We start from the raw sequence: 12,056 nt of genomic DNA, 5'->3' as shown, positions 1-12,056 counted from the left end.
CTGAGGGTCCTGGCCTTGGAGGCATCTTCATTCTGGAGTCTAATCTGCATTATGCATTTACCACTCTTTAATATAAAACTACCTCTTAAAATGGTTAGTGGAGCACCTCCCTGGTGGTGCAAGGGGTTAAGTCTCAGCACGATGAAGCTATCACCAGCCACTGCAGCATGAGTTTCATCCCCGGCCAGGGAGCTACCCACATGGCACAGCAGACCTCTGCTGTCTCGCCCGCTGCTCCCCTCAGCAGTGTATTTCAGTTAATCTACCTGTTCTGCTCCCCACTCTGTCTCTGGTGGATCCTCTCACCCACCCCACACACGTCTGGCCTACACCCCAGTTCTTGTATACATAGATCTTAAAAAAAAATAAAATGGTTAATGCTGGGAGAAGCAAGGGTTGGCTAAGGTGCACCAGAAAACAAAATGTGCGCTTGCCGGCGTACACGACGAATCGCTGCCCGACCTGGTTTGAACAGATGCAGCTAGCTCTGGGCGGTTTTGATTTTCCAGGATTGGAATTAAAGATTTTGCTTGTTCACGCGTCATCAGGGCCCTCCTTGTCTGGGGGAGTTTTGATATTCCCTGCAGCCTGGAGCAGGGGCCATGGTACCCACGCTCACAGCCAGCCTTGCTGAGAATTAACAGGTGATGAAGGAAGCTGGCTGTGAGGTGTCCATGGCAACCAGCTGCCGAATGTTCTGGTGGATAACCCCTGTGATCCAGACTAGGACTCGGCTCGGCGGCACCGACTGCATGAAAAGGAAAGGGCAGTGCAGGCAGGTGATGATTAATGGGGTCACAGATTCTCAGAGGTGGAAAGGGCTTTGAAGGGCCTGGGGCAGGGGGTAGGTGGGGTAGGGGCAGCGCTGCTCACATCCTAGGGGAATAGAGACCTTGTTGCTGTGGTAACGGGACATGATCGGCTTTAGCAGAACCTGCTTATACCAGGGCCCGACCTGATTTCTGCCGAGGAGGCTTCCGCCTCCTTGGCTGCTCCTCCCCGGCGGCTGCATGCAGGGTGGCAACTCGCCAGGAGAAGCATGTTCTCCCACCAGGTGTGCAGCGAGGGCTCGTGATCAGCGCAGAGAGAGGCAGCCGTGCCCCAAGTTGCTCACCATCACCATGTTCTCACAAGGGAGCCTGACCTCACGGAGAGGGGAGGGTTTCCGGGCCCGGCCCTTGGTCAGCTGTTGAGCTTTGGGAAGCTTGCTCCCTGTCTCTGAGCTGTCTTCTCCTCCAGGAAATGGCGATATCTTGACGAGGACGATGACATCCAGCTCTGCGCACGGTGCCCAGACTTTGTGGGCACCTGATAGTCTGCCCTGGTCCCTGGCCCTCGCTAGCCTGCGGGCCTGTCTGTGAAGCGGGAATCATTCCTACTGCCCTCCCAGGGCTGCCGTCAAGGGGGCATGTGGCCTGTCCGTCGCTCGTCTCGCAGGCGTGGGGGCACATTTCCTCCCTCAAGACCTAAGGAGGTTAATTCCTAGAAAGCATTGCTATGAATCCAGGGTTTGGCCTCCTGCTGGTCATGATTCATGTGGACACTGGCCTGAGTCACCACTGAAAGAGGTAGCAGGCGTGGCGCTGACAGGGCCTGGACTCTCAGAAGCCAGTGCCTACACCGTGCAGAGGGTTTGGGAACTGGTGAGGCCCGCGTGGAATTCTGGCTCCAGCACTTTGACTAGCTGGGTGACCAGAAAATCCAGTTTCTGGGTCTACCAGGCTGACAAGCAGCTCCCAGACCCCAGGCCCAGCCGCTCTCCTTCCCCGAGGACCTGCCCTGTCCTCGGGAGGTGACAGTGCTGTGACAGGCACCCGTCAGCCTTTGCATGAATGAGCTCGGTCGCCCTTCGCCACACTCCTAGTGCGTAAATGCTCGTGTGTTCCCATCTTACAGGTGAAGAAACAAGTGGGTGAAGAATGCTGTCCTGAGTTCACAGATCCAGGAGGGAGATCTGGGCCTGAGACTCACTCAGGTCCTGCTAGTTCCAGGATCTTCCTCCTTCCAGGTGGGCAGAATAATCGTCACCCAACGTGTCCAGGCCCAACCCCTTGCATCTATGATTAGGCGACAGAACATGGCGAAAGGGACTTTGCAGATGTAATTAAGGTTACAGGCCTTCACAGGGTGAGTTTCTCCTGGGTTATTTGATGGGCCCAATTCAATCTCGCGAGCTCCAAAGGCAGAGGCAATAGGCACGCAGCTGAAGGCTGATTCAGAGACGGAAGCTCACAAAGACCTTCACCTGCCCTTCCCGGGTGGAAGATAGGCAGGGAGGCTCTCAGGAGTGCAGCTGACCTCAAGCTGCTGAGAGGCGCCCGGTGAGGGCTGAATTTAGCCAACACCCCGATGGGCCTGGAATCCATCTACCCCACAGCCAGAAGGGAATACACGCTGGTGACACCTTGGTCAGGCCCACCGAGCCTATGGGACCAGAACGGTAAGAGAAGGAATTGGTGGTGGTGTCTTTTTTTTTTTTTTTTAAAGATTTGTTTTATTTATTTATGCATGCAAGAGCTGGGGTGTAGGCAAGAGGTGCAGGGGGTGAGAAGGGAGACAGAGACAGAGTGGGGAGCAGAACAGGCAGATCTACTGAAATACACTGCTGAGGGGAGCAGCGGGGGAGACAGGAGAGGTCTGCTGTGCCATGTGGTTTGCTCCCTGGCTGGGGATCAAACTCGTGCCGAAGTGGCTGGATAGCTTCATAGTGCTGATACTTAACCCCTGGTGCCACCGGGGGCCCCCCCAGAACTGGTGTCCTAAGCATCTGTCTGGTGACCCATTATGGGGACATTACAAGTCATTGGGGCTCCAGCCACCCAATGGCCCGTGTGAATTTGCACGTAATTTTCCAGCTACGATTCAGGGTCTAGTCATTACGGTGTCTGACTTCATCTCTTCCATGTTTGCTCCAGTTATGGAGCTGCTGCTGTGAGCCAGGGTATGGATGAGGCCTCCTGGACTCAGGGGACTATGATAGCTTTGGGGAGGGGTTTAGATTTGAGAGGGGTGGTAGAAGCACACAAAAATAGACCAAATAATGGTGTCCTGTCTAGGGGAGAACATTTCCTAGGCAGGGAGTCTCCCCAGAGGCGACTCTGCTGCCTGACCACCATCACGTCCAGGGCAGCTTCCTACCTAGTTATTGATAGAGGAAAAGGGAGAGGTTGATGAGCGGAACCCAGGCAACTGCTTCCTGGGAGGCTGGGTGGTGCCTGGACAAACAGAGACACCTGGGAGGGCTTCTGGTCAACAAGGGCATCTGTGGCCCCTCCTGGGCGAAGGGCTGGGAGGCGAAGTGGGTTCACTTCTGGTCTCACCTGCTGTCCGAGTGGTGAGGAGGCAGGACCCAGAGTATAGACTGCACTAGGGCTGCGCTGGCCAGGCCGCTGGCAAACTTGGGGGCCAGGTCACAGCCGCTGCCTCTCTCCCTGACCCTCCTCTCTCACCACCTCCTCAGATGCCTCCCAGGCCTTTGGAGCTGTGGCTCTCACCCCATGCTTCCTGCTAGGGTCACCTAGGTAGCTCTACCCCACACCCCACAGTGTTTGTTGCTTTCTGTGCTTCAACTGTTTATATGCATGTCAGGGCAGATCTAAAACTGTGATGGAAGCTGTCCTGGTGCAAACCCAAAGTCGAAATGTATAAAATGCTACTGTCTTTTAAATTTTTTAAATTATTTTTTAAAGATTGATTTATTTATGCATACAAGAACTGAGTATAGGCCAGAGGTGTGGGGGGTAAGGGGATTCACCAGAGACAGAGTGGGGAGCAAAACAGGTGAATTGACTGAAATACACTGCTGAGGGGACCAGTAGGTGAGACAGGAGAGGTCTGCTGCGCCATGTGGATAACTCCCTGGCCAGCCAGGGATCGAACACATGCTGTGCTGCAGTGGCTGCGGATAGCTTCATAGTGCTGCAACTTAACCCCTTGTGCCAACAGGGAGGCCAGTTACTGTCTTTTTTTAACCAGCCTGCAGCTCACACTAGGAGGTCTATTAGTTTTATGGTTCAAACTTGGTTCCCTGAAGATTATTGAGAACACAGAATCAGTAGGTCTGTCTGGACTTAAAATCCTGCATCTCTAACAAGCCCCCATGGGTGCTGAGCTGCAAGTCTTTCGTCCTGTCTCCAAGGTGGACCCTGGCTCCAGGCACGCCAGCCTCTCTCTGCACCTCACGTAGTCCTTGTGCTTGTCCTGCTGTTTCATGGAAATGGAGTGAGAATCAATGACTCGAAACACACACAGATTGACTGTCATGTTTATGCTCCATGTTAACATTTTTCAACGTCCGTGTTCCCTTTGCTTCCTGTTTTTGACCAGTTGTCCATCCTGGGCAGAAATCAACCGTAAAGGATGGAGATTAAAGACGATTTAAACCTTGCAATGATGCAGATGGAGGCTGGTGATGGCGATTGTGGGGGGAGTGAGTCATAGCCGGGCATCTGGGGCGTGGAGCACCCCCCACCCCCCCACTGCCCTCCACAGTGCCTCTGCGCAGCAAGCACGGGGCTTGGGAGATAGGTAAGAATATTTTAAATACTTATTAATTTCAATATTGATGTTTGAAATAGGCAGTTACTGCTCGTAATGATGTACCTGGAAAAACCTTTGCTAACCCTGGAGATTTGTAGGCCTCAGGAGGGAAGCACAGACCGGTGAGGCTTGCCTGTTTTCGGTAGTGGCTATTTTAAGACTCTGATAAGTCACGGGCCGCTCTGGAAGAAAACGCCCACATGTACCTTACCCACAAAATCTCACGAAATTTTAGTGGTTGGTTTCTTAGATGCTGGTAACCAAGTACCCTTACTCAGACCATCTTTTTTTTTTTTTTTTTTTTTTTAGAGATTATTTATTTTTATACAAGAATTGGGGTACAGGCCAGAGATGTGGGGGGTGAGAGGACTCACCAGAGATAGAGTGGGGAAAAGAACAGGCAGACGGACCGAAGTACACTGCTGAGGGGAGCAGCAGGCGAGACAGGAGAGGTCTGTCCTGCCATGTGGGTTTCTCCCTGGCCGGCTGGTAATCGAACTTGTGCTGCAGAGGCTGCGGATTGCTTCATAGGTTGCGTCTCAACCCCTGCAAGGAGGCCCTACTCAGAACCTCTTAAGTACAGTCCTCGTCATTACTTTCCCTCAAATCCAGCCTGGAGTCTGCCTCTCTCCCCTCAGGCTTCCTCAGTGGCTCTCCATTGGCCACAGCAACTTCTCCATGTGTGCCTGTGGTCAGCCCACTGGCATTGGTTGATGCCTCTTAAAAAGGCTGCTTTCTGGGTTTCACGCTGAGCTTTGGGGTCAGACTCACTGGCTTTAAAGTCAGGGCCATTTTCAGGAGGGGGTGGGAGCCAGGCTTTGCAAACTCTGAGGTCCCAACACACCTCAGCTCTAATGAATAAAATGCACCCACAGGCCAAATAACCCTTTTCTGTAACATTTTTGAAAAGATGTGTATTAACTTTATACATCTACATTTAAAGATGATTCATAGTCTTCCCCAGAACCTTCATTACACCTAACCTACAGCTATATTAAGAATTCTATTGTAGGGCCTCCCCGGTGGCGCAGCGGTTGAGTGCTGGGTTGCGAAGCTGCCCGCGGCCTCTGCGGCGCCGGTTCGATCCCCGGCTGCTCCCCGGCCACCAGAGGAGGGTCCCACATGGCGCGCAGACCTCTCCTGCCGCCCGCTGCTCCCCTCAGCAGTGTACTTCGGTCCTTCTGCCTGCTCTGCTCCCCGCTCTGGCTCTGGTGAATTCTCTCACCCTCCCGTGCTTCTGACTGTACCCAGTGCATGTATAAAAACAAAAAAAAAACAAAAAAACAAAAAAAAAAAAAAGAATTCTATTGTAGCTATTGCCAGGGTTATCTTTTCTAGTCTTAACGTTACTCATTCTGATTTTTCTTTTTTTTTGGGTCAAATTTTAGAAAAATTTTTCACTTGTTGGACCTTTTTGTAGGCTCTTGAAAAGCAGGAGGAAGCTGAGGTTGTTCAGCTAATGCCCAGTAGAGCAAGACTGTCCTGGGTGGGGTCTAGAAGTAGATTTTTAGTAAGCTCTGAATGGGAATTTCATGAAAATTTGAACTCGGAGGATTTAAGAGTGCAAGAGAAGGTATCACCAAAGGCTCACACTGTGTGCTAAATTTGATTTTAGTGTGTGTGCTGTGGCAGCGAGCACTGTGTGCTGAATTTGAAATAATGTCTCTCTCCTGAGAAGTTGAGTCAAGTTCTTCATTTCAAAGCCCGAGCACAGTAAGCTGTGTTTTGACATGGACGCCACAAGGGGGCACCACCCAGGCTGGTACAAGGGAAGGCGGCCAATACTAGAGCTATTTGGTCGGACCTCAGTTCTCCAGCCCATGGTGTTTGTTTTCCCTCTTTACAGGCAAACTTGGATAGGCTTTGAGGTATTTTTGTAGACTCCAGTGTACTTCCAGCTGACCGGTTTTCTGTGACTTTTGCCATTCTAACACCATTTAAAGGTATGCTTGGTTAACCCCTGCGCTTGTCCGTGTTGTAAAGGGTGGCCATGGAGGCAGGAGGGCTGCTGCAGTCTGGGGGGAGGGTCGGGGTGTTGAGAGGGGAGGAAATGGGAGAGAAGGGGAAAATGGCAAAAAAGTGGGAAATGAGAAGACAGAGAAAGGAGTGAGGAGCCAGAAGCCAGTCCCCAGAATCTGATCTTCTCTGGAATCCTTTTGCTGTCAACATGCAGGTCTTAGCTTAGGCTCAGCCTACTCTGACCTCACACCAACTGCCCAGTTCTCTTTCCTCCACCCCTCCCTCTCCACACACTCCTGACTGGTGAATCTCTGGCACTCAGCCCCTACTGCTCAGCAGTTAAGTGTAGACTTGAAGCACCTAGCACAGGCCTGCACATAAAAGGCAGTACTGTTTATGCCCTGTGCAGGGCCTTTGTTGCAGCCAAATGGATCTTCTGTGGTTTCCTCATATACACAGGGAGCTCTCACCCTCTGCCAGGAATGCGCCCTGCTTCAGATGGTATCTCCTTTGTGAAGCCTCCCAGAGCCCTCTTGGGTATGGATGGAAGTCAGGATTTTCCAATCCTCACAGAACCTGCAGCTTTTGGCCAAGCCAGCAGGGAAAACTGCACCAAGGCTGCATGCTAGTGGCATCCCATAAGTCTGGGGCACCAGCCCCGGGGGGCAGTGCTGCCCCACTTGTAGCACCAAGCCCTTTACCTCCCTAAAATGAGTTTTCTGTTGTGGACACACAGGCCATTTGGCAGAGACCACGGAGTCCTGGGTTCCAGAGGAGGCACTACCACTATCAGCCTTGGGAATTTTGAAACCCATCTTCTCAACCACCAAATGCAGACAATTATGCTTCCTTCGTTATTTTAGCCCTGAGATACACCCATGTCACATCAACTGGGTTAGCATTTGCAAACCTGTCCTGTTCAGATAATTGACCTGGTTGGTTCCACTGCCAGTTGACCTGTCTGATGTTGCTAGCTTTCCACAGGGTGATGGCATCCTGGGGAATCGTGCAGTGTCACAACTGTCTCCTGTCTCATTGTCTTCTGATTCTGGTCTTTCTGGATTTGGCCTCCAGGGCTGCTCTAAGAAAAACCCTTCTGCGGTGCAGTAAACCTAACTTATAAAAACCTGTTTTGAAAGCTACTATGGTGCCACGTGGCAGGTTATTAAGCAGATCAGTTTTGTAGCACACCTCAAGGCTACAAGTGCCAGTGCCCAGGGTTAGATGTTTCCAGAGCATTGTCACAGGGCTCTTTACCCAGCTCTCTTGCACACACCTCAGTAGGTTTCAGGTAACATTTAGCTTTAGGTCAGGGGCTGAAGCAAATGGGAAAACTGGATTCCTCATGACGATTCTTTACATCTGAAACCAGGACGAGTTCATGACCCACACCCTGGAGAATTATGTTTAGTAGAATGGCCCCAAGAACCACTGATACTGTCCGCTTTCCTTTGCCAAGGGCTGGTCTCCCACATTGATTTTCACAGCCCCTTAAAAACTTTTGCCACTCTACACAAACCCACTCCTAGAAGTATGCCTGTACTTCTAGGTGTGGACAGGTCAACTCCAACACCATGTTTGTCCTTCTTGTATAGCCCTTAAGCCAAGATCCCATTACTGAGAGCACTCAAGGATTTTCAACCAACCCGTCTGTCACCTCACAGGGCAAGTTCCTCCACAGCCGAGCAGTCACCCCAGAATCACTCAGGTTGTGGCCAAGTGGCAAGTCACAGGCAGCACCTTCTCAGAATACTGGTAAACACTGTAGCTCTGGCAAAGTGTTCAAAACAACCGACCCGCAGGTCACTTGGAGTCACAGGCAAGTTCACTGAAGATTTTCTTGGCCATTAAGTGCATGTAGGCACCAGGTGAAAAGCTATGGACATAGAAATAACCTTCCACTGCCTGTTTTCTGTGGTTCCTTCACACATTCAGAGATTAAACAGAATCTGCAAGTCAGGTGTTTCTGAAAACAAGTTTTATTTAAATAAGGGTTTAAATACATTACATAACATTAAAACTGAAGGGGGGAAAAAAAAACACCAAAAATCAGTTGTTACTTCACATGGCATGGGGCAGCTGCTGCTAGTAAGTTGCAAGCTCTACAGCTAGCTACATGACTGATACATCAGTTTGAAATTTGTTCCCTTGTCAAAAGTTTAACTCTGAAAACAGAAGACTGGCCTCACGTTCTGGTGTTGTCATTGGATTAGCTAGGATATGTCTGATCATAGATGTCCTGTCACCTCACTAGAGGGAAGGTGGCCACTCTGGGCTCTGGCCAGGTTGGAGACATCAGGGCATCCTTCCTTTACTACCGAAGGCTCCCTCTAGGTTATGGCCGTCGTTGCTGCCTCACCCCATTCTCTCCTCTCAGCCTCACCGAGGGCTGTTCAGGGGGTGGTGGTGACATTCTCTTAGGGCAGGGAACTCTGTGGAGGGAGAGCCGAGGAGCTTCTGGCCAGACATAGACAATAGTGATCTTGGGGTTCTGGCCATGGCTGAAACATCAAGTTATTGCTCTGTTTCAGGCTGGACTCTGCCAGGCGCCTACTGCTTGATCTCTGTTTAAATGAGGGACTTCAAGACTAGACAGCATGGCTCTTTTCAGTTTATTGCATGAAGGAGTTACACTAGTCCAAGTTAAAAGCAGACCCCAAATGGTTACATTATACAAGCTGTGAGGTTTTTAAACTTGTGACAAGGGACAGAAGGGAAATTCTACTCATTGCAAGGAAATCCTCACTTAAGCTTCAGTGAGCCAAAAGCACTTAAAACCCATGAACCTTCAGCTGGTCGTCCTTAGCCAGTCCAATCTGCAAAGAGAAAAGGGCAAAGTTTAAAGAGGGGGTAGAGTCAAAGCTTTCATTTCTGGTGTCTGGTGGCAACAATCCTGTCTTTTTTTTTTTTTTTTTTAAAGATTTATTTACTTATGCATACAAGAACTGGCGTATAGGCCAGAGGTGTGGGCGGGGTGTGTGTGTGTGAGAGAGGATCCACCAGCGACAGAGTGGGGAACAGAACAGGCAGACTGACTGAAATACCCTGCTGAGGGGAGCAGCAGGCAAGTCAGGAGACGTCTGCTGCACCATGTGGGCAGCTCCCTGGCTGGGGATCGAACTCATGCCGCCCCAGAGATTGTATACAGCCTCATAGGTTGCATCTTAACCCCTTGCGCCACCAGGGAGGCTCACAATCCTTTTTGCTTCTATACTGTCAAGAGTCCAAGTGCCAAAGCACAGCCCTCAACTGCCAGAACATAATGGTTCTCAACTCAGGGAATGTACGCAAACTCCTGTGTCCCCAGCAGAACCTGAGACCTGCCTGGGCAGAGGAACAAGTGTTATTGGGAAGTGACTGCACCCACCTCTACGAGGAACTGGCATATGTTCTTGCGCTGGTCACCCTGTAGCTGAATTACTTCTCCATATTCTGGATGCTCAATTACAGTACCATTGCAGGCAAATTTCTGCAAGCACCAAAGGAAGCAAAAACAAGTCAGGCCAAACAACGGCACTAACAATTCCTTTTCAGAAATAACACAACACAGCACCCTCAGGCAGGGGAGACTTCAGACCTACCTTCTTAAACGCCTTCACTAGTTTCTTTTTATCGTAATCATCAGCGATCCCTTGGACAGTAGTAAGGGTCTTCCTGCCGTTTCTCTGTTGAATTCTTATATGGATATAATCCTCAGTGCCAGCAGGAAGCAGATCATCACCCTTACTTGCATCAGCAAAGGGGTCTGGGGGGGAAAAAGGCCAAACTCGTTTTGAAACTGTCCTGGCTCAGAGTTTGGCGCGTGCAGAAACTAATCCTGAAACTGCCGGGGCCTGGGTCGGATCACAAGTGTCCTCTGTTGGCGCGCTCTGAACAGGTCAGTCCGGGACAGCCGGCTTCCCGAGGCTGTGGGAAAGCCAGGGCCGCCCGCCCCAGGCCCGCCCTCGGGAGCCGATCACGTGTGGAGGAGCCCGAGCTGGCAGGCGGCGCCCCACCCGGCTGATGCAACCGCCCGGAACCCGAGCTCCGAGGCGGGGCCGAGCTTCCCGCCCCATTGGCGCGCGGGTTTGTCACTTAGGGCTGGCGCCGCCTCTAGCTCCCCGCTCCGTGACAACGGCGAGTGACGAGTCGGACGTGACGCAGGGGTGGCGGGAGGGGCGGGTGTGGCCCGCGGCGGCCCGGGAGCCATTAGCCATTGCGCCACCCGAGAGCCCGGGCCCGCCCCAGGGCTGACCTCCCGTCCGCTCCTTCCGGTCGCGCTCAGGGGCCGACCCCGGCGCCCGGGCCCCCGCCCGCCCCACGGCCCGCCGGCGCGGACGCCCCTCTCCCGCCCCCGACGGCGAGGGCCCGGGGCGCCCGATCGCTTCTGGCCCGGGGCGCCCCGCCGCCCCGCCCCGGCCTCCCCCGCGCCGGGAGCGCCCGCAGCCTACCGAAAGAGTGGAGGTTCTGGATAGCGGACATACGATACGATTCCTTTTCCTCGGTGGAAACGGCCTGCGGAAGGCGGCGGCGGGAGAAGGCGGGCGGGGGGACGGAGCGTCGGGAAGCGAGGGGGCTCGAGGGGGAGGCTGCTGAGACCTCGGCGGCGGCTCAGTGACTGGGGCGGCGGGGCGGCGCCTGTATTCACTTATATAGCCGCCCCTGTGACGCCAGCGCGCTGCCCTCACGTCCCGACCCCACCCACGGCGTCGTGCCCTGAGCGTCCAGGCGCCACCGCTTCCAATTGGTCCGGGGACGGGGACGCAGGACTGCGCCTGCGCAGGAACTCGGGGCTGCGGGAGGGCGTCCTGTCGACCCCGGGAGAGGCGGGAGGGGGAGGGAAAGCTTGGTGGGGGTCGGCGCCTGCGCAGTGCGGGTGGAAGGTGTCTGGGCGGTCCAGAAAGCGGGTGGTGTTTTCTGGACGCGCCTGCGCACTTTGTTCCCTGGCACGTTCCAGGTTATTGGCCCTGTTGCAGACCTACCTGCTTGAGAAGGATTTACGACTTAGAGAATTAAGATGCTCTGCCGCTGGAGCAGGACCAAGTCCCATGCCCACTGATCTGCACACCTAGTTGCCCCTTTACTCTGTTTTTACAGGAAGATTTGGGGCACAACTTAATCTAATCAACATACATTAATATGAAAACCTTAATCTTAGATTAATTTATCATTTCGATGAATCTCATCTAAAAACGGGTTTATCTACTCCCAATTAGGGAGATTCCTCGATAATCTAAGGAAAGAATGTCCACCTCATTAGCACAAATTCAAGGGAGAATAACACCAGTTCTGGGGCCTGATAAGAATTCAGGCACCAGAAAGGTGTCATACAAATGGGTGTCCTACAAACTGTGTAGGGTAGAGCCTTCCCAGAGCTTTGCTGAAATATTTTCCTTCGAAGCAGTCAACCTTCCTGTCCCTCTCATTTTATTTATTGAAATGCTCTCAGTTGTAGGGACAGGTAGAGTGGTTTTAGACTCCAAATGGGCCAGGCGGGCAAGATAAGGGAGAGCAGACAGCCGAGTGTGATGTAATGGGGTGTGGCGGGGGCTGGTAGGAGGGAGTTAGCAATGGCTATG

At 52.5% G+C, this 12,056-nt stretch overlaps 1 protein-coding gene across 1 annotated transcript; it reads right to left on the bottom strand.

Moving 5' to 3' along the window:
* Positions 1–8,441: 8,441 nt before the first annotated feature.
* EIF1 (eukaryotic translation initiation factor 1) lies at positions 8,442–11,096 on the bottom strand. Its single transcript, XM_037491955.2, has 4 exons — positions 10,929–11,096; positions 10,080–10,243; positions 9,866–9,967; positions 8,442–9,314 (listed from the first exon to the last, which is right to left on the bottom strand). Exons 1-4 carry the CDS (start codon positions 10,957–10,959, stop codon positions 9,270–9,272), a joined length of 342 nt encoding a protein of 113 aa, XP_037347852.1. The 5' UTR covers positions 10,960–11,096; the 3' UTR covers positions 8,442–9,269.
* Positions 11,097–12,056: the final 960 nt, after the last annotated feature.

Source organism: Talpa occidentalis, unplaced genomic scaffold (genome assembly GCF_014898055.3).
Source record: "Talpa occidentalis isolate TD23 unplaced genomic scaffold, MPIMG_talOcc4v2.1 talOcc4.7, whole genome shotgun sequence".
NCBI lineage: Eukaryota > Metazoa > Chordata > Mammalia > Eulipotyphla > Talpidae > Talpa > Talpa occidentalis.
This window is presented reverse-complemented; position numbering and strand designations above follow the sequence as displayed.

Coding starts and splice junctions, on each gene's coding strand:
- EIF1 (XM_037491955.2), bottom strand. CDS start 10,959: ATGTCCGCTATCCAGAACCTCCACTCTTTCG. Junction 10,244..10,928: donor CCAGAACCTCCACTCTTTCG/GTAGGCTGCGGG, acceptor TTTCCCCCCCAG/ACCCCTTTGCTGATGCAAGT. Junction 9,315..9,865: donor TATGCCAGTTCCTCGTAGAG/GTGGGTGCAGTC, acceptor TTCTCTTTGCAG/ATTGGACTGGCTAAGGACGA.